This window comes from Grampus griseus (assembly GCF_964374135.1).
Source record: "Grampus griseus genome assembly, chromosome: 3".
NCBI classification, from domain to species: Eukaryota; Metazoa; Chordata; class Mammalia; order Artiodactyla; family Delphinidae; genus Grampus; species Grampus griseus.
The window spans coordinates 108641530-108664737 of record NC_139019.1 but is presented as its reverse complement, the minus strand read 5'-3'; the positions used below and the strand labels follow the sequence as shown (position 1 = coordinate 108664737).

At 37.4% G+C, this 23208-nt stretch overlaps 1 protein-coding gene across 1 annotated transcript in view; it reads left to right on the top strand.

The window, feature by feature from the left end:
- The window catches only part of MEIKIN (meiotic kinetochore factor), a gene marked incomplete at both ends in the record, with an annotated part of 141700 nt that overhangs the window by 42331 nt on the left and 76161 nt on the right, over positions 1-23208 (top strand). The window contains 3 exons of the mRNA XM_082650317.1: positions 3675-3745; positions 17234-17398; positions 18916-18996. Coding sequence (XP_082506443.1) covers positions 3675-3745; positions 17234-17398; positions 18916-18996 — 317 coding nt within the window. The remainder of the gene's footprint in view (positions 1-3674; positions 3746-17233; positions 17399-18915; positions 18997-23208) is intronic.

Below are 23208 nucleotides of genomic sequence, written 5' to 3'. Positions count from 1 at the left end.
TTGAAAAATAAAAGAATCAACAAAGTGCCTTGCATTTTTGGCCCTCTATTATTTAGTTTACTATTAGAATAAACATAGCAAGACCTTTACAACCTTATTAACATCTATTGTATTTCAGATTTCTATTTTCTTTATTTTCTGCAAGAAGTTTTATAGCATCTGTTTGGGGATAAATTTAAAGAATTGCTTGTTTTGCTCCTGATAGATATAAATGTTTGTATGAACTGAAAAAAAAGAGTTTTTTTGGTGTTGTCTTCACTTTAAGCGGTTGTCTTAATGAGCATTTAGAAAATGCCAGGTATTATGTTAGGAAATGTGGGTATAAAAATGCTTAAGATGGTTTCTGTTCTAAGGGAAATGAATCTAGTGATAAAAACTAAACTTGTAAAAGCACACATCCTTGGAAAGAGTAGCACCTACTACCTTGGAGGGTGAGCATTAGAAGGAAGATTTGCTTTACAGATCACAATTAAGGAACTTGTGAACAAAGGAAGAAAGATATGAAAGGGAAAGTTGGTAAGGGTATCAAAAACAATCATGATTTTACCTAGTTCTTGCCAGATTTTGGCTGTGGAAAATATTATTTATAAAGCCTGGTAGTAAGGCAGAATATTGATTCTGTAATTATGTATGCTTGTGTATTCTTACTTTTATGTGGTTGATTGACTTAAAATTTCAAATTAAATAAATTACATCTTACTCTAGAGTTATTTTTTACACATTCCTTAATTCAACAAATCCAAGTTTGTTCCAGTTGTTTGTTAGGCTCTTTACTAAGTGTTAGGAAACCAAGAAATGACTATATTCCTGCCCTCAGGGGTTCATAGTCTAGTAATAGAAACAAACAAACAAGAAATTACTTCTCAGACATCTCCTGCTCAGTCTTCTTTGCAATCTTATCTACTGCTATTAGCTATTAAATGTGGGAGTTCTTAAAGGCTGATTCCTAGATTTTAATTTCTGTTCAGTCTACTCCCTGATACGTATAAGTGTCCTATAGAAGGTAGGGCTTCCAAATTTTCCATTCTGGACTCTCCTCTGAGGTAAGACCCTTATATGTAGCTGCCTTCTGGACATCTCTGCTTGGATGTTTCAGAGACACCTTATCTCATCATTCGTTAATTCCACTCATTCAACGAATATTTATTAAGCACCTACAGTGTAACACAAACTGTTTTAGTTGCTGGGGAACATGACAAATTTCTTGCCCTAACAGAGTTTATATTATAGTGGAGAAAGAAAGAAAATAAACAGATAAAAACAGATAAACAAATACATATATCACAACATCAAAAATAAGAGTAATGAGGGAAAATAAAGAAGGGTAAAAACAGAGTGTGTGACGAGGGATGCTGTTTTAGACAGGCTAATCAGGATAGGCCTCTCTGAGGAGGTGACATTCACACAGAGCTTGAATGAAGTGACAGAGTGCGCCATGTGAAAATCTGGTGGCAGAGCATGCCAGGCATAAGGGCATCACAAGTGAAAAGACCATGAGATGGGAATGTGTTTAGCATGTTGGAAAAAGAGAAAAGAGGCTAGTGTGACTGGAGAAAGATGAGGAAATAAAAATGAATGGTTGAAATTGTAGTCGGTGAGCAAGTGGTATAATGTAGTCTCATATGCCATCGCAAAGAGTAGGGATTTTTTTCTAAATGTGTTGATAAGTGCATCTTAGAGCAGAGGAATGACATGATCAGGTACATATTTTAGAATTATCACTCTGGCTACTATGTGGATAATAGACTAAGGGGTAAGAGTGGAAGCAAGGAAACCTTGTGAAATAAACTATTGCAATGGTCAGATAATGGTGTTTGAGACTAAAGTGATAGCAGTGGTCTGATTTGGAATATATTTTAAAGGCAGATGGGCCAGGATTTCCTGAATAGGTTGGTTGTTGGGTAAGAGAGAAAAGTCAAGAATGACTCTTAAATTATTGGTTTGAGCAACTAGATGAATGGTGGTATCATTTCTTGAGATAGGAACATCGTAGGGCAGAGCAAGTTAGGAGAATAATTAAGAGTCTTTGGTTTATGCATATTAAATTTGATCTGTCAGCTCATGTACATAATGTTACATGAAAGAATGGAAACACAAACAGGTATATACTCATTTATTTTATATATATATATAAAGTTCAAGAACAGGCAAGACTTATTCTGGCTAACAGAAGTTAGAATAGTGGTAATCTTTAAAAAGGGGTTGCTGACTGGGAAAAAACATATAGGAAATTTCTGGGGTGTTGGAAATATTTTATGTCTTGATCTGGGTGATAATTATATGGACGAATACATGTAAATATAAGATTTGTTCCCATTACTGTACCTATGGAGTACCTTAAGAAAATATTAAAACATTAAGAGGATTTTTAACCTTCAGCTGGAGATGTTGTGAAAGCAGTTTGTGACACAGAGTCCGGAGTTCAGGGCAGAGACTGGGGCTGCAGATAAATATTTAGAGTCAGGTATAGATGCTTTGAAGCCGTTAGAGTAGGTGAGTCACTTAGGAAGAGAAAAGAAATAGAAAAGAGACATGTAAAAGAATGTAAATGGAACACTTCAACATTTAGAAACAGCTGTAACAAAATATTCCAAGAGATCAAATAAAACAAGGGTTGATGACTGAGAATTGTTACAACCAAGACCTAACCTAGTCTTCCTCCTCCAGTGTCCTCCGTCTCAACAAATGTAGCTTAATAAACCAAAACATGGGATCATCCTCAACACCTTCCTGTTTGTCATTTCTGTCTCTAAGTACTAATTTTATCTTTTACAGAACTCTCAAACCTACAGCTTCTCTCTACATTGGGAGATGAAGATGAGAGGAATGATTAGCCTCAAAGTTTACCAGATTTAGCAAATAAAGATACACAATGCCCAGTGAAATTAGAATTCAGAAGCAAATAATTTTTAATATAATTATGTCATGAACATTGCCTAGGCTGTACTATTACACAGAAAATACTTAAACTAAAAAGAATTTGTGATTCATCTGAACTTCACATTTAAGTGGGCATCCTATGTTTAATCTCTGCAATGAGGCTGGAAATATGTAAGCAATACAGGGATTATAAAAATAGGATTTTGTATGCCAATTTAAGAAGCTTAAGTTTTAACTTGAGGGCAGTGGAAAGCCTTTAAAGAGTGTTAAGCAGATGATATTAGATTTGTATTTTAGGTATACAGTGTGGATAGTGGACTGCAGAAGGAGGTGATTTGAAAGGCTATTGGGATCTATGTAGCAGGAAAGGTTTTGGGGTACAGATAAAGTTTTTGGTAAGATGAAAGAGGCCTGAGTATGTTTTAAGTGCTGGTAGGAAAGTTGGAGTAGAAAGGGAGAGAGTGAAAATACAGGATAGTAGAAATGGAAGGATAATTAATGAAGAATTCTAATCACATGCAACTTTCTCTACTAATTGAAAGGTAAATCTTTTATATACAGTTTATTTACTTCTGTGAAACCTGGAGCTCTTGAGATAAAGGTATTTTTAAGAATTCTTTCTCCTTTCTGTAGCAAGTCAGGTTGTTCAACATACATTAAGTTTTTCTTCTAAAACTATTACAAAATCATAGTCATTAAAATCCATTTTTTCCTCAAATTTGAGTTCTCTTTTCTGTACTTAGAGTTCATGACAGGTTAAATAATGAAAATACTAAAGTATATTTTTATTATAGATAATGCATCTTGTGGAGTTTTACTTGCTGAGAAAAATTACCCTTCAACCCCTCAAAAAACAAAGAAAAAAGCAAGTATTGAAGCAGAATAACCTTATAAACCATAAATTTCATTAATATGGGACATACTATTTTCTTTTAAACAACACTTTTATAGGAATTATTTTTCAGCTATTTAAGCCAATAATGGAAAATATTTTTGGAGCTTAGCAATTAGATTGCATTATTGTTGCATGAATATATACTCTATATAAAGTTAATGAAAGAGGATTAAAACTTTAAAATTTTCCAATTTCCTTAAATTGGATGTCTATTAATAATTTAAAGTGAAAATAACACATTTGCCTTGTAGCCAGAACAGTGTTCTATACGAAGGAACTGAAAATCAGTACATTAGGCCTGGAATCTAGAGGTCTTTGGGGAGGAATTCAGACTTGATTATGTATATAACAGGAGCTACTCTCTGAGTGGCTACTCAGAGTAAAGTATTATTATCCTTTTCATTATATGTTTTTTATAGCATTCCTATCAGGTAAGTTTTTCATTTGTTTTATTTTTTAGCAATTTTATAGCTGAGAAAAATGAGGTTTAGATATTAACCAATATGCTTGAGGAGCTTGTGACAAGTCTTTCTCAATCTAAAACCTGTACTTTTTCCACTGTACCGTATGGTCACTATATACTTTGGGGAGCAAATTGAAAGAGGGCAAGAGTGTCAGCAGGAAGATTCATTAATAGAAAGTTGCAAAGGTTTTTGGTGGGAGATTGTGGTGGCTTTAACTAGGATGTTTTGTAGGAGAGATGGAATAATATGCGTGGATTGAAGATAATTTTACCTATAGAGTTTATGGATTGGACATAGAGGATGAAAGAGTGAGAGGTGTCAATAAAGGCTTCTAGGTTTGTGTCTTAAGCAGCTTTGATGGATAAAGGTGCTATATAATGTGATAGGAAAGGCAGGAGATCTGAAGGCACATAAAGATGAAAATGTTGGAAGGGCCATTAGCTGTAAGTTTCCAGGTCAGGAAAACAGAACAGGAGTATACAATATTATAGATATTTTAAAATTCATGGTAATGGGTGAAATCACCTGGGAAAGAGTATCTAGAGAGTAAGGAAGAAAAGGGGGTCCAGGATCAATTCTTGAAAAACTCTACAGTCACATGGAAAAGGAAAAGTGGGCAGAGAGAACAGGGAAAATAAACAGCATATGGTATCATAGAAGGTAAAGGAGGAGAGCTTTTGCTCCTTAAAGGGAGAGTGGCCAACTATGCTGGGTGCTGCTTGGAGGTCCAGTGTTATAAAGAATTTTGAAAAATTGGAAGACTTCCAGTTTCTGGTCCAACATGAAAGGAACTTAGAAGTCACTACTCTGTCCTAACAACAAGTAGAAACCTGAACAAACTGAAAAATAAGCATCTCTTTATAGATCTTTCGAAGAAGTAAGTAAGGTCACATGGTCAACTGCTACACCAAAATATGGAAAGACAGACAGGTGGATACATAGAATAATGACTTACCAGAGCAGAAACACATGAACAGAAACCTCCCTGTGAACCAGTGCTGGGGTGGGAAACCCAAAAGTGTGATTGATTAATTGCTAAAGGCTCAGTGTGGACAACTCTGAAAGTTAAAAACTCAAGAGGGACCCAGTCATCAGAGAAACCTCCACACTTTTGTGAGTTTTACCTCCAGAAACTCTACCAGATCCTCACAGTGAAAATCAGAGAAGAATACCCTCATGCTTCTGGTAGTGGAAAGGGAAAAGGAACCATTTTGAAATACATCAGAATATTCTGTTCTTCTTAACAAAGCCTGCCCTCAACAGAAAGTGTTTTACAATAGCCTAACTTGCTGGGGTTTTATCAGAGCCTAACCTACCTGGGGAGGGGAAGTACCTGATTCCAGCCAGCTCTCCACTTCCAAGTGGAGGAAGGAAATTATTCAATTCCAGCTCCCTCTAGCCTTCCACATGGGTGAATGGAAGTACCCGATTACTACATGATGGTCCTTTCTAGCCATCCTGTCTCAACTCAAGGGGGAAAAAACTGAGAAGAACCGGTGATGTTTGCAGTCCAGGGGCACAGGCTCAATAAAAGACTGAGACCTAATCATAGAACTGTAGAATGCTTCTCCATCCCTACAATTTATCAGTGCATTACTAAAGACGTATTCACCACAGTTGCTATTACCCAGTACATCATGTCCACATTTTAGCAAAAAATTACAAGCCATACTAAAGGGCAAAAATTACTGTTTAAAGAGGCTGAATAAGCATCAGAGCCAGAGACAGATGTGGCAGTAGTGTTAGAATGATCAGACCAGAAATGTAAAATAACTATGATTAATGTGCTAAGGCAGTTATAGGAAAAAGTAGACAACATGCAATATAAGCAGAGAGATGGAAATTCTAAGAAATAATCAAAGGAGTGCTAGAGATCAAAAACACTATAGCAGGAATGAAGAATGCCTTTGATGGACTCAGTAGTAGAATAGACACAGCTAAGGGAAGAATATCTGAGTCTGAGGACATGACAATAGAAACTTCCCAAACTGAAAAGCAAAGAGAAAAAAGGACTAAAAAAAAAAAAAAAAAGAACTGTGGGACAACTACAAAAGGTGTGACATATACATAATTAGAATTCCAGATGGAAAGAAACAGAGAAAGGAACAGAAGCAACATTTGAAACAATAATGACTAAAAATTTTCCAAAATTAAAATGTCAGACATTAAACCACAGATCCAGGAAATTGAGACAATACAAAGCAGGATAAATGCCCCCAAAACTACATATAGAAATATCAGATTTGAACATCAGAAAATCAAGCAAAGAAAATATCTTGGAAGAAGCCAGAAGGAAAAACACCTTACCTATAGAAGAGCAAAGATAGGATTTACAGACCTCTCCTCAGAAACCATTCAAGCAAGAAGAGAGTGAAGTGAAATATTTAAAGTATTGAGAGAAAACAACCACCAACTAGAATTCAGTACCCTGTGAAGTTATCCTTCAAAAGTGGAGGAAAAATACATACTTTCTCAGACAAACAAAATTTGAGGGAATTTGTTGCCAGTAGGCTTGCCTTGTAAGAACTATTTAAAGTTCTTCAGGAAGAAGGAAAATAACATGTCAGTATAGGTTTATCTATCTTAACAAATGTACCACTGTGGTGTAGTGTGTCAATAGTAGGGGAGGTTGTGCATGATTGGGGACAAAGGGGTATATGGGAACTCTGTACATTCAGCTGAGTTTTGCTGTGAACCTCAAACTGCTGTAAAATATGAAGTTTGTTATTTTTTAAAAGTCAATTGCATTTAGGATCAAGAAGGAAATTGATGACTTTGGCAATAATAATTTTAGTGGACTAGTAAGGAAACTAGATTGGAATAGGTTAAAGAGTTATAGAAATTGAGAAAGTATAAAATATATAAAGAAGCAAATTGGGACATAAACAATATAAAATGTGTGTGTGGAGGGGAAAGTAAATGTGTAAAACTTTTTAATGCAATTGAAGTTAATTTGTTTTCAGCTTAAAGTAGACTATTATAAGATGTATTATGAATGCCTTAGGTAATCAAAAAGCAAAACTCTGTGAGAGATACACAATGATAAAGAGAAAAGAATCAAAGCATACCACTAGAAAAAAAAAAAACATCAATTCACAAAGAAAGACAGCAATAGAGGAAGAAAGGAACAAAGGAACTATAAAATAATCAGAAAGCAATTAACAAAATGGTGATAGTCCTTACTATCAATAAGTCTGCACCTCTCAGTAATTATTCTAAATGTAAATGTTTTAAATTCTTCATTTAAAAGATATAGAGCAGCTAAATGAAAACAAAATAACTATATGCTGTCTACTAGAGACCCACTTAAGCTTTAAGGACACTAAGGCTGAAAGTGAAGGGATGGACAAAGTTATTCCATACAAATAGAAACCCAAATAGAACAAGGGTAGCTATACTTATATGAGACAAAATAGATTTTTAAGTCAAAAGCTGTAATAAGAGACAAAGAATGCCATTATATAGTGATAAAGGGGTCAGTTCATCAAGAGGATATAACAATTGTAAGTATATACTTACTGAATTTTGAAGCACTGAAGTATATTAAACAATTATTAACGGATCTAAAAGCAGAAATAGGCAGCAGTGCAATAAGAGTAAGGGACTTCAATACCTGACTTTCAAAAATGGATAAATTATCCAGACTGAAAATCAGTGAGGAAATAATGGACTTGAACTACACTTCAGACTAAATGCACCTAACAGACATATACAGAACATTCCACCCAACAACGGTAGAATCCACATTCTTCTCAAATGCACAGGAAACATGTTCCAGAATAGATGATACGTTAGGTCACAAAACAAGTCTTTAACAAATTTAATAAGATTGAAATTATATCAAGTATATTTTCTGACTGCAATGGTATAAAACTAAAAACCAACAATAAGAGCAAAGCTGGAAAACTCAAATATTTGGAAATTAAACAACATACTTATGAAAAACCGATGAGTCAAAGAATAAATCAAAAGAGCTATTAAAAATATCTTGGGGGGGGGGCTTCCCTGGTGGTGCAGTGGTTGAGAGTCTGCCTGCTGGTGCAGGGGACACAGGTTCGAGCCCTGGTCTGGGAGGATCCCACATGCCGCGGAGCAGCTAGGCCCATGAGCCACAACTACTGAGCCTGCACGTCTGGAGCTTGTGCTCCACAACAAGAGAGGCTGCGATAGTGAGAGGCCCACGCACCGTGATGAAGAGTGGCCCCCGCTTGCCACAACTAGAGAAAGCCCTCGCATCGAAACGAAGACCCAACACAACAAAAATAAATTAATTAATTTAAAAAATATATCTTGAGGGCTTCCCTGGTGGCGCAGTGGTTGAGAATCCGCCTGCCAACGCAGGGGACACGGGTTCGTGCCCCGGTCCAGGAAGATCCCACGTGTTGCGGCACGGCTAGGCCCATGAGCCATGGCCGCTGAGCCTGCGTGTCCGGAGCCTGTGCTCCGTTAACAGGAGAGTCCACAACAGTGAGAGGCCCGCGTACGGCAAAAAAAAAAAAAAAAATCTTGAGACAAATGAAAATGGAAACACAACATACCAAAACTTATGGGATACATCAAAAGCAGCCTTACAAGAGAAGTTTATAGCGTTAAACACCTACATTAAGAAAAAATTAAGACCTCAAGTAACAGCCTAATCTTATACTTCAGGGAACTAGAAAAAGAAGAACAAACTAAGTCCAAAGTTAGCAGAAGGAAGAAAATTAAAATATTAGAGCAGAAAGAAATGATCTAGAAACTAGAGAGACAATAAAAATGATTAACTAAACTAAGAGTTGGTTTCATTAAAAGATGAACAATTGAGAAACTTCTATCTAGACTAAGAAAAAAAGAGATGACTCAAATTAATAAATTATAAATGAAAGAGGAGGCATTACAACTGATAACACAGAAATGCAGAGAGTCATAACAGACTTCTATGGATAATTATATATCAACAAATTTGATAACTTAGAAGATATGGATAAATTCCTAGAAATGTACAACTTACCAAGACTGAATCACAAAGTAATAGGGAATCTGAACAGACCAATAATGACCAAGGAGATTAAATCAGTAATTAAAAATTTCCCAGCAAAAAAAGGAACCAGCTAGCTTCACTGGTGCATTCTACCAAACCTTTAAAGAATTAATATGAGTCTTTCTCAAACTCTTCCAAAAAGTTGAAGAGGAACACTTCCAAACTCATTTCTGAGGCCAGCATTACCACGGTTACTAAATTCAGATCAGGGCATTGAAAGAAAATTACAGGCCACTATCCCCACTGAACATAGATGTAAAAATCCTCACCAAAATGCCATCAAACCAAATTTAAGGACACATTAAAAGGACCATATACCATTATCAAGTGAGATTTATCCCTGGGACTCAAGGATGGTTCAACATAGGGAAATAAATTCATGTGATACACCACATTAACAGAATGAAGGGTAAAAACCATATGATCATTTCAATAGATGTTGAAAAAGCATTTGACAAAATTCAACATCGTTTCATGATGAAAACTCTCATTAAATTAGGTATAGAAGGAATGTACCTCATCATAATAAAGGCCATATATGACAAGTGCATAGCTAACATCATAGTCAGTGGTGAAAAGTTCAAAGCCCTTCCTCTAAGATCAAGAATAAGAAAAGGATGCCCACTCTTGCCACTTCTACTATACTATTCAACATAGTATTGGAAGTCCTAGCCAGAGCAATTAGGCAAGAAAAAGAAATAAAAGGCATCCAATTAAGAAAGGAAGAAGTGAAATTATCTCTGTTTACAGATGACTTGATCCTATATTGAAAACCATAAAGACTCCACCAAAAACCTTTAGAACTAATAAACAAATTCAATAAAATTGTAGGATACAAAATCAACATACAAAAATCGGTTTCATTTCTATACACTAACAAAAAACTATCTGAAAGAGAAATTAGAGGGCAATCCTGTGAGATAATAGAAAAAATATATATACTGGTCTCTGCCCCCAGTTTCTGGCACAGAACTCCTAAACCCTTATAATTTCCTAAGTGTAAGAATGCTAGGAGCATCTCTTTGTTTTAGTATGTGGTCTTTGACCTCATCCCTGACACAGGACTCCTACAACCTTGTAAACTCCTAAGTGATAAGAGTACTAGTGGATATTTTGTTTTAATGAAGCAACTCTGGATGGGCTTCTGGATGGCTCTGGTATAGGGACTGGTCACCAGAAAGATGAAGCCATGATTAGAAGCTTGGAATTTTCAGCCCACAGCCTCCCCTTCTCCAGAGAGTGGTGAGGGGCTGGAAATGAAGTTAATAATTGATCATGACTATGTGAGGAAACCTCCATAAAAGTCCCAATAGTAGAGGGTACGGAGAGCTGCCAGGTTGAGCACAGAAGCTCCTGCACTTGGAACTCTCCCAGACCTCACCTTATGTGTTTTTTTATCTGGCTGTTCGTATATATCCTTTAATAAATTGGTAAATGTAAGTAAGTGTTTCCCTCAGTTCTGTAAGCTGCCCTAGCAAATTAATCAAATCTGAGGTGGGGGTGATGGGAACCTCTGATTTGTATCCAAATCAGACAGAAGTTGTGGGTAACCTACTACTCACAATTGTCATCTGAAGTAGGATGGGAACAGTCTTGTGAGACTGAGCCCTTAACCTGTGGGATTTGACACTATCCCCAGGAAGATAGTGTTAGTACTGAGTTGAACTGTAGGCTGCCTAGCTGGCATTGTAGAAAATTGCTTGTTCTGGAGAAACCCCCACACACATTTGGTGACCAGACCGTGCGGGTTTTGTGTGAGTAGTAAAGTAGACTCACAGGAGAAAGACTCATAAGAGGTAAAACAGGTTTTTCCTTTTAAAATCCCATTTACAGTAGCATCAAAAACAATAAAATACTTAGAGATAAATTTAACCAAGCAAGTAAAAGACCTGTACACTGAAAACTGTAAGACATTGATGAAAGTAATTGAAGAAGACAGAAATAAATGGAAAAATATCCCGTATTCTTGGATTGGAAGAATTAGTGTTGTGAAAATGTCCATACTATCCAAAGTGATCAACAGATTCGGTGCAATCCCTATCAAAATTCCAATGACATTTTTCACAGAAATAGAAAAACTATTCTAAAATTTATATCAAACCACAATAGAACCGAAATACCTAAAGCAATCTTGAGAAAGAAAAAAGCTGGAGACATCACATTTCTTGTTTTCAATTTATATTACAAAACTATAGAAATGAAAACAGTATGGTACTGGCACAAAAAGAGGCACATAGACCAGTAGAGAGCACACACATAAACCTACGCACGTATAGCCAATTGATTTTTTTTTTTTTTTTTTTTTTTTGCGGTATGCGGGCCTATCACTGCTGTGGCTTCTCCCGTCGCGGAGCACAGGCTCTGGACGCACAGGCTCAGCGGCCCTGGCCCATGAGCCCAGCCGCTCCGCAGCATGTGGCATCCTCCCGGACCGGGGCATGAACCCGTGTCCCCTGCATCGGCAGGTGGACGCTCAACCACTGCGCCACCAGGGAAGCCCTAGCCAATTGATTTTTGACAAGGGTGCCAAGAACATAAAATGGGGAAAGGATAGTCTCTTCAATAAATGGTAATAGGGAAACTGGATATCCACATGCAAAGGAATGAAATTGGAACCCCATCTTACATTAGTCACAGAAATTAACTCGAAATGGATTCAAGACTTACATATAAGACCTGAAACCCTAAAAACTCAAAGAAGAAAACATAGGGAAAAAGCTTGACGTGGGTCTTGGCAATGATTTCTTTGATAAGGTACCAGAACACACAACAAAAGCTAAAATAAACAAGTGGGACTACATCAAACTAAAGAACTTCTGCATAGAAAAGGAACAGTTAGTAAATTTAAAAGGTAACCTACAGAACGAGTGAAAATATTTGCAAATCGCATATCTTCTAAGGGATTAATATCCAAAATATATAAAGAACCTATATAACTCAAGAGCAAAAAGCAAATAATTCAATTTTTAAATGGACAAAGTACCTGAATAGACAGTTTCCCAAAGAGCATATACAGGTGGTCAATAGGTACATGAAAATGTGCTCAATATCACTAATCATAAGGGAAATGCAAATCAAAACTACATTGAGATATCACCTTGAACCTGTTAGGATGGCTATTATCAAAAAGCCAAAGCTAACAAATGTTGGCAACGATGTGGAGAAAAGGGAACATTTATACACTGTTGGCGGGAATGTAAATTGGTATAACCATTATGGACAACCATATAGCAGTTCCTCCAAAAATTAAAAATAGAACTACCATGTAATCCAGCAATCTCACTCCCAGGTATGTATCCAAACGAAGTGAAATAAGTATCTTGAGGAGTTATCTGCACTCCCATGTTCATTGCAGCATTATTCACAATAACGAGATATGGAAACAACCTAAATGTCCTTCACTGGATGAATGGATAAAGAAAATGTGATATAGATGTAGAAAATGGCATATTATTCAGCCATAAAAAGAAGGAAATCTTTCCATTTGCGACAATCTGTATGAACCCGTAGGGCATTATGCTAAGTGAAATAAACCAGAGAAAGATAAATACTGTATGGTATTGCTTATATGTGGGGGGAAAAAGCCAATTTCATTACAGAGAATAGAACAGTGGTTGCCAGGGTCTGGGGTATGAGGAAATGGTGAGATGTAGGTTAAACTACAGACTTTCAGTTGTAAGAAAAATAAGTTCTGAGGGTCTGACATTAGCATGGTGACAATAGTTAATAATATGGTATTGTATATTTTAAAAGTTGCTGAAAATATATTTTAAGCTTTCTCACAATGCACACTCCACTAATGTTAACTATGTGAGGTGATGGATATGTTAATTACCTTGATCTTGGTAATCATTCCACAATGTATATGTATATCAAATTATCACTTGTGTGCTTTAAATATATATATTATTATATTTGTCAATTATTCCTCAATAAAGGTGGGAAAAAAAGAAAAAAATAAAGTAAGGAAGTAATGATTATCTATAGAGATTAATTCTGATGGGAAATAGTGGAAAAGAACAGTAACTAGAGGGAGAGGCAGGGTCAGAGGAAATTTATTCTGTTTTGTTTTAAAGATGGGATATGTGGGACCATTTTTTAGGGCTAATGGGAATAATAGAAGGAAAGAAGAGGGAATAGTGAATGTAACTCAGTAGGCAACTGGAGCTCCCTGTGACATAGAGATCTAGTTGAAGTTGACCTGAATTTCACTTTTTTAACCTAAAGCAATGAAAAATCTTCCACATACTTCTATGTTTTCTTTTCCATGCTTCTTTGCTTCCTCCTGGTTACATTTCCCTTTCCTGTTTCCATGCATGCTGTCTCAGTTTCATACTCCATTATCTCTCTCTCTCTCTCTCTCTCTCTCTCTCTCTCTCTCACACACACACACACACACACACACACACACACACACACAACCACACACACGCACACCTTTCTATACAAATCAAGCATCTTATAATTTGTGTGTCACATGTTACATTAAATGCCATTTCTTATGCTCTTGCATGTTCTGCCCCTTCTCAAAAGCTGTGTTCCTAAGTTTCTCTTCCTGACTATAGCTTTACCATTTCTGGGATGCTGGTCTAGGAGAACTTCCTTATATTATTTTGAAGAAGATATACAGATGGCCAATAAGTACATGAAAAGATGCTCAATATCCTTAGGCATTAGGGAAATGCAAATCAAAACCACAATGAGGTATGACTTCATATCCACTAGGATGACTATAATCAAAAAGACAGATAACGGAATTCCATGGTGGTCCAGTGGTTAGGACTCGGCACTTTCACTGCTGTGGCCTGGGTTCATTCCCTGGTCGGGGAACCACAATTCTGCAAGCTGCACAGCACGGCCAAAAAAAGAAAAACAAGACAGACAATAATAAATGTTGGTGATGATGTGGAGAAATGAGAACCTTCAGACATTGTGGGGTGAATGTAAAATAGTACAGCTGATTCGTAAAACAATTTGGCAGTTCTTCAAAATTTTAAACGTGGAGTTACCGTAGGACTCAGCAATTCTACTCTTAGGTTTATACCCAGGAGAAATAAAAGCATACATCCTTACAAAAACTTATACATGAATGTTCTTGACAGCATTTATTCACAACAGGCAAAAAGTGGAAACAACACCAGTGTCCATCTCCTGATGAATGGGTAAATAAAATGTGGTATATCCATACAATAGAATATTATTTGGCAATAAAAACCAGTGAAACACTGATACATGCTACAACTTGGATGAACCTTGAAAAAACTATGCACTGTGAAATAAGCCAGTCACAAAAGGCCACATATTATATGACCTCATTTATAAGAAGTGTCCAGGATAGGCAAATATATAAAGACAGCCATAGATTAGTAGTTACTTAGGGCTGATGGGGATGGAATGGAGATAGACTGCTAATGGTTATGGGGTTTCTTTTAGTGGGAACAAAAATGTTCTAAAATAGGCTGTGGTGATGATTGCACAGCCCTGTGAATGTATTAAAAACCATTGAATTTTACTCTTAAATGGGTGAATTTTATGGTGATTTATATCTCAATAAAGCTATTTTAAAAAATAAAAACAAAAAGCTTCCCTATACTATTATATGGAGGAGAGAAGTCCTTGAAAAGATGAGGAAGGATGAGATCCAGAATACCAGTGGAGGAACTGGCATTTAAAAGAGGAGGGAGATTTCTCTTGTGATATACTTGTAGATGTAGTGGTAGCAGGGCGGGTATTGTGCTTAGAAGGACCCCATGCTTCATTTAATGCTCTGTTTTCACCATCTTGACATTTTAAATAGCTTTTAAATATTGGGGCCCCACAATTTTATTTTGCACTGGGCCCCCAAAATTTGAGTCTCGAGTGAGTAGTTGGATGCTGTTTGATGTCTTTTATTGTTGCAGGGAAGGGTGAGCCAAAGATGTCAGTTGCAGATGGTAGAAGGAAGGAGGCTAGAGGTTTAAGGAAAATTGGGTGATTTTGAAATAGTCATGAGAAGCTAGAGAAGTGTAGAAGAGGTGCCAATCTGTGGCTACTCCTTTTGAGTTTGTAGTGCTGTTGGTATGCCACATTGTATAATTTTCTCCAACACTTAATTGCACTGGTGGTACAGCGGATATTGATGTTAGGGTTCATCAGGCTGGGGATTTGTCAGGCATCTGTGATAGGAGGAGAAAGCGATAAGAAAGTAGTTATAATGATGGTTGGTGGTAGATAAGGAAGGAATAAGACAGGAGAAAGATCATGGATGAGATAACATTGTAGGATCAGTAAATTGGAGATTTCAATGACAGGGAAGTTTATTTCCTCAAGATAATTGTGCAGGGGTTGGACAAATATAGGAAGCTATTTGAATTGATTGATTCTGTAGTTTCTATTGATGGCAAGGGCTAAGTTTGATCATAGAGTGAATGAAATGCCATGAGGGGAAAAGGTTATTGGAAATGCAGAGATCAAGCAACTTAGAGACCAGTTGGTTGGCTGGGTTATTCCCTTGGATGATGAAATTGCTGAGAATGATGACAGGAGTGAGAGAAAAGGCTGTATGCAAGGTGTGAAATTTTCAGTGAAAGAAAGGAGTTAATAGTTGACAGTAAGTACCTCACTCTTTGCTCCATACCTTTGTTCTTTCCTTTGCTTGGACTATATCAATACCTTATACCTCTTCTACTTCCCTCCCCTCCTCTTTCTTTATCATCCTCTTTATCCCCTTACCCTCAACTCAAAATCTTGTCATTCTCAAATTGCATTCTCCTCAGTTATGTTGAATATATTTAAACTTTGAATATTATTCTACTTTATTTATTTATTTTAATTCATTTATTTTTGGCTGTGTTGGGTCTTCGTTGCCACTCACGGGCTTTCTCTAGTTGCAGCAAGCAGGGGCTACTCTTCATTGCAGTGCACGGGCTTCTCATTGCGGTGGCTTGTCTTTGTTGCGTAGCATGGGCTCTAGGCATGTGGGCTTCAGTAGTTGTGGCACACGGACTCAGTAGTTGTGGCTCGTGGGCTCTAGAGCGCAGGCTCCGTAGTTGTAGCGCATGGGCTTAGCTGCTCCACGGCATGTGGGATCTTCCCGGACCAGGGCTCGAACCCATGTCCCCTGCATTGGCAGGTGGATTCTTAACCACCAGGGAAGTCCCTGAATATTATTATAAACACATCTTGAAAGCATAAGACAAGTCACATAACTTAGGACAAGCAGTCACTGAACAGTTTTCAGTGCAGGGACTAGTTGGTAAAGCAATACACTTTCTTTTTTTGTTTCTTTGTTTGTTTTTGTTTTTGTTTTTTGGCGGTACGCGGGCCTCTCACTGTTGTGGCCTCTCCCGTTGCAGAGCACAGGCTCCGGACGCACAGGCTCATCGGCCATGGCTCACGGGCCCAGCCGCTCCACGGCCATGTGGGATCTTCCCGGACCGGGGCACGAACCCGTGTCCCCTGCATCGGCAGGTGGACTCTCAACCACTGCGCCACCAGGGAAGCCCGCAATACACTTTCTTGTAGTTGCAGCTTCCTGATGTCTTAGAAAGGACTTTTTGTTTTTTAAATGAAGATTATTGCATAATAAAGATATTTATATAAATATATTTAATGTTTTCTCTAAAATTTAGTTTTAAATAGTGACAAATAAATAGATCTTATTGTCATTTTTCTTTTCAAAAACACTATTTGGGAGATGTTACCTTAAATGTGGTAGGACAATTTTTTGAGCTGAGTATATTTCAGAGTATTTTGTCTTTCAACAAATTTTTTTTCCTTAAATATATTAAAAACCTTACTTTTTTAAAAAAACTTTTTAAGTTTAAAACTTTCTTTCAAGTTGAGGGAATTATAGATAGAAATATAGATCCCATTTTAATTATAACAATTATAACACAAATATATATAAAACAATAAAAATAGGACATCTGAGAGATGATACAAATGTTGTTATAGCATTGTAAAATGTGTTTTATGATTCTGAATTTCTTTCAGCCTGAAAAAGATCCTGAACCTAGAGATACAAGTTCTCAAACAACATTAAGCTCTCATCACCTAAATATCAAGGTTCCATCATCTCACCAGAGGTCTGTTGTAGAAAGCAGTGCAGGTAGATCAGTTGCTAAAGTTCTGCTGCCTCAGCCCCTCAAACCTGCGTTGGTAAGCACTGGCCTTTTATTAACTAATTCTTGAAAAGACTATAAAAAGAAAATGTACTTATTAGGAAAATTTAGGTATGCATTAATGTCTTAGCAAATCTAGGAAAAAATGCGGAGAATCTATGTACTTACAGCTATATACAGGCAGATTTTTTTTTTTTTTTTGCGGTACGCGGGCCTCTCACTGTTGCGGCCTCTCCCGTTGCAGAGCACAGGCTCCGGACGCGCAGGCTCAGCGGCCATGGCTCATGGGGCCAGCCGCTCCACGGCATGTGGGATCTTCCTGGACCGGGGCACGAACCAATGTCCCCTGCATCGGCAGGCGGACTCTCAACCACTGCGCCACTAGGGAAGCCCCAGGCAGATGTTTTTTAAATGGATTGACTGTTGACAATTGTGTCACTTGAGACCACTGGGAAGAGATTATTCCAGCAGAATTAAGAGTTCAGGGCTTCCCTGGTGGCACAGTGGTTGAGAGTTCGCCTAACGATGCAGGGGACACGGGTTCGTGCCCTGGTCCGGGAAGATCCCACATGCCGCGGAGCGGCTAGGCCCATGAGCCATGGCCACTGAGCCTGCGCGTCCGGAGCCTGTGCTCCACAACGGGAGAGGCCACAACAGTGAGGGGCCCTAATAATGCAAAAAAAAAAAAAAAAAAAAAAGCGTTCAAATGGCATATTGGAGGGGGTAATACCTGAGAAAGGAAAGCAGGGAGGAAGGAAGATTGGGCTGGAATAGCCTCAGTCTTCAATGCAGATCTGACAAAGACTCTCCCAGTGGGGAGGTCTGGAGCAAAGATTGTCCATTATAGGAATATTATGTTGGGCTGCTATGCTTAGATGTTGGCTGAGGCTTGCCCTAGATGATGGCCTCAACCTGAAAGCTGAAGCAGATTCTAAAGGTGTTGCAGCTGGGCAGTATCAGCTAACTGCACTCCTTGCAGTGGAACAGCATGTATTATTTGTAACCTTTGCATGGCAATTCCTAGGGTAGAATAATCCCTATTGTTCAGATGAACAGATTAAAAGATCATATAGGTAATAAATTAGAGAACTAACAAATTTAGTGTACTAGGTAAATTTACTTATAATTTTTTGATAAAATCTTCCTAATAAATATTCCAGATTATGTCTTGAACAACTAGTTTAAGAGATTTTAAGCCAGAAAGAAAGAGTTCAAGAAAGAAAAGACGAAAGAAAGAAAAAAGAAACCTAACACAACTTCCCTGTGATGTTCAGGTTTTATGAATTTGGGTTCCAGGCTTGGCAGCATGTAATGACACCTATTCAAACAGATATATCATTTTTACCACATAGAGTTCTCTTGGAGGTTGTTTGACCTAGCTCAAGCCAAAAAATTCTTTAGTTTCTTGTCTAGTGTTTTAAAATTTAATTAGCATATTAAAATTTTATTACTATGACATATGATCTAGTATACTATTAAAATTTTGTTTGTACTGTATTAAGGTATTTTATTTCTTTCTGCTATTCAATTCCCTATTTCACAAAATACTGATAGAACACACATTCCAGTACTTCTGATAAGAAAAGCAGAGGCCTGTTAACAAGTACTCCGTCTTCACAAACAGCTAGTTTAATGGTAAGTGTTATTAGCATTTGACACTTGTAGTATCTATTTTCTGGCTCCCTGTTCTTCCCATTATTCTGTTTCTCTTAGACTAGGGGAATATCGCACATAGACAATAATGTCTGTAATTTCTATTGCATAAACACACTTTCACTGGAAGTACTCTATATACTGGTATACATGAAAGAAAGATTTCTGTCTTCTTTAAAAAAATTTTTTTATTGTGGCAAAATATATATAACATAAAATTTACCATTTTAACCATTTTTTAATTTTTTTTTTTGTGGTACACGGGCCTCTCACTGTTGTGACCTCTCCCGTTGCGGAGCATGGGCTCCAGACGCGCAGGCTCAGCTGCCATGGCTCACGGGCCCAGCCGCTCCGCGGCATGTGGGATCTTCCTGGACCGGGGCACGAACCCGTGTCCCCTGCATCGGCAGGCGGACTCTCAACCACTGTGCCACCAGGGAAGCCCCATTTTAACCATTTTTAAATGTGCAGTTCAAGTACTTTCACATTGTTGTGCAACCATCACCACCAACAATACTGAGAAATTTTTCATCTTGCCAAACTGAAATTTCATACACATTAAACAGTAACTCCCCATTCTTTCCTCCCCAGTCCCTTGTTACCACCATTGTACTCTCTGTCTCTATGAATCTGATTGTTCTAGGTACTTCATATAAATGGAATCATACAGTATTTGTCTTTTTTGTGACTGACTTATTTCACTTAGCATAATGTCTTCAAGGTTTATCTATGTTGTAGCATGTGTCAGGATATACTTCCTTTTTAAAGGCTAAATAATATTACATTGTGTGAATATACCACATTTTGTTTATCCATTCTTCTGTCTATGGGCATTTGGTTGCTTCCATCTTTTGGCTATTGTGAATAATGCTGCTATGAAAATGGGTGTAAAAATATCTCTTTGTGACCCTGCTTTCAATTCTTCTGGGTATATTTTTGAGGAGCCACCATACTGTTTTCCATGTCAGTTGCACTATTTTACATTCGCACCACAATTTACAAATGTGCCAATTTCTCTACATCCTTGCTAACACTTGTAACTTTCTGTGTTTTTTTTTAAATAATAGATGTGAGATGGTATCTCCTTGTGGGTTTTTTTTTAACACCTTTATTGGAGTATAATTGCTTTACAATGGTGTGCTAGCCTCTGCTCTACAACAAAGTGAATCAGCCATACATATACACACATTCCCGTATCTCTTCCCTCTTGCATCTCCCTCCCGCCCACCTCCCTCTAGGTGGTCACAAAGCACCGAGCTGATCTCCCTGTGCTATGCGGCTGCTTCCCACTAGCTATCGGTTTTACATTTGGTAGTGTATATATGTCCATGCCACTCTCTCACTTTCTGCCAGTTTCCCCTTCCCCTTCCCTGTATCCTCAAGTCCGTTCTCTAGTAGGTCTGCATCTTTATTCCCATCTTTCCCCTAGGTTCTTCATGACCTTTTTTTTTTTTTTTTAGATTCCATATATATGTGTTAGCATACAGTATTTGTTTTTCTCTTTCTGACTTCACTCTGTATGGCAGACTCTAGGTCCATCCACCTCACTCCAAATAACTCAATTTCGTTACTTTTTATGGCTGAGTAATATTCCATTGTATATATGTGCCACATCTTCTTTATCCATTTATCTGATGATGGACACTTAGGTTGCTTCCCTGTCCTGGCTATTGTAAATAGAGCAGCAGTGACCATTGTGGTACATGACTCTTTTTGAATTATGGTTTCCTCAGGGTATATGCCCAGTAGTGGGATTGCTGGGTTGTATGGTAGTGCTATTTTTAGTTTTTTTAAGGAACCTCCATAAGTTCTCCATAGTGGCTGTATCAATTTACATTCCCACCAACAGTGCAAGAGGGTTCCCTTTTCTCCACACCCTCTCCAGCATTTATTGTTTGTAGATTTTTTGTGATGGCCATTCTGACCGGTGTGAGATGATATCTCATTTTAGTTTTGATTTTCATTTCTCTAATGATAAATGAAGTGGAGCATTCTTTTATGTGTTTGTTGGCAATCTGTGTATCTTCTTTGGAGAAATGTCTATATAGGTCTTCTGCCCATTTTTGGATTGGGTTGTTTGTTTTTTTGTTATTGAGCTGCATGAGCTGCTCATAAATTTTAGAGATTAATCCTTTGTCAGTTGCTTCATTTGCAAATATTTTCTCCCATTCTGAGGGTTGTCTATTCATCTTCTTTATGGTTTCCTTTTCTGTGCAAAAGCTTTTAAGTTTCATTAGGTCCCATTTGTTTATTTTTGGTTTTATTTCCATTTACCTAAGAGATGGGTCAAAAAGGATCTTGCTGTGATTTATGTCATAGAGTGTTCTGCCTGTGTATTCCTCTAAGAGTTTGATAGTGTCTGGCCTTACATTTAGGTCTTTAATCCATTTGGAGTTTATTTTTGTGTATGGTGTTAGGAAGTGTTCTAATTTCATTCTTTTACATGTAGCTGTCCAGTTTTCCTAGCGCCACTTATTGAAGAGGCTGTGTTTTCTCCACTGTATATTCTTGCCTTCTTTATAGAAGGTAAGGTGACCATATGTGCGTGGGTTTGTCTCTGGACTTTCTATCCTGTACCATTGATCTGTATTTCTGTTTTTGTGCCAGTACCATACTGTCTTGATTACTGTAGCTTTGTAGTATAGTCTGAAGTCAGGGAGCCTGATTCCTCCAGCTCCTGTTTTTCTTTCTCAAGATTGCTTTGGCTATTTGGACTCTTTTGTGTTTCCATACAAATTGTGCCATTTTTTGTTCTAGTTCTGTGAAAAATGCCATTGGTAGTTTGATAGGGATTGCACTGAATCTGTAGATTGCTTTGGGTAGTATAGTCATTTTCACAATGTTGATTCTTCCAATCCAAGAAAATGGTATATCTCTCCATCTGTCTGTATCATCTTTAATTTCTTCCATCAGTGTCTTATAATTTTCTGCATACAGGTCTTTTGTCTCCTTAGGTAGGTTTATTCCTAGGTATTTGATTCTTTTTGTTGCAATGGTAAATGGGAGTATTTCCTTAATTTCTCTTTCAGATTTTTCGTCACTAGTGTATAGGAATGCCAGAGATTTCTGTGCATTTAATTTTGTATTCTGCTACTTTACGAAGTTCATTGATTAGCTCTAGTAGTTTTCTGGTAGCATCTTTAGGATTCTCATCTGCAAACAGTGACAGCTTTACTTCTTCTTTTCCGATTTGGATTCCTTTTATTTCTTTTTCTTCTCTGATTGCTGTGGCTAAAACTTCCAAAACTATGTTGAATAAGAGTGGTGAGAGTGGGCAACCTTGTCTTGTGCCTGATCTTAGTGGAAATGGTTTCAGTTATTCACCATTGAGGACGACATTGGCTGTGGGTTTGTCATATATGGCCTTTATTATGTTGAGGTAAGTTCCCTCTATGCCTAGTTTCTGGAGGGTTTTTATCATAAATGGGTATTGAAGTTTGTCGAAAGCTTTCTCTGCATCTATTGAGATGATCATATGGTTTTTCTCCTTCAATTTGTTAATATGTTGTATCACATTGATTGATTTGTGTATATTGAAGAATCCTTGCATTCGTGGGATAAACCCCACTTGATCATGGTGTATGATCCTTTTAATGTGCTGTTGGATTCTGTTTGCTAGTATTTTGTTGAGGATTTTTGCATCTATGTTCATCAGTGATATTGGCCTATAGTTTTCTTTCTTTGTGACATCTTTGTCTGGTTTTGGTATCAGGGTGATGGTGGCCTCATAGAATGAGTTTGGGAGTGTTCCTCCCTCTGCTATATTTTGGAAGAGTTTCATAAGGATAGATGTTAGCTCTTCTCTAAATGTTTGATAGAATTTGCCTGTGAAGCCATCTGGTCCTGATCTCTTTCTTGTCTGTTGAAAGATTTTTAATCACAGTTTCACTTTCAGTGCTTGTGATTGGTCTGTTCATATTTTTTCTTTCTTCCTGGTTCAGTCTTGAAAGGTTGTGCATTTCTAAGAACTTGTCTATTTCTTCCAGATTTTCCATTTTATTGGCATATAGTTGCTTGTAGTAATCTCTCATGACACTTTGTATTTCTGCAGTCTCAGTTGTTACTTCTCCTTTTTCATTTCTAATTCTATTGATTTGAACCTTCTCCCTTTTTTTCTGGATGAGACTGGCTAATGGTTTATCAATTTTGTTTATCTTCTCAAAGAATCAGCTTTTAGTTTTATTGATCTTTGCT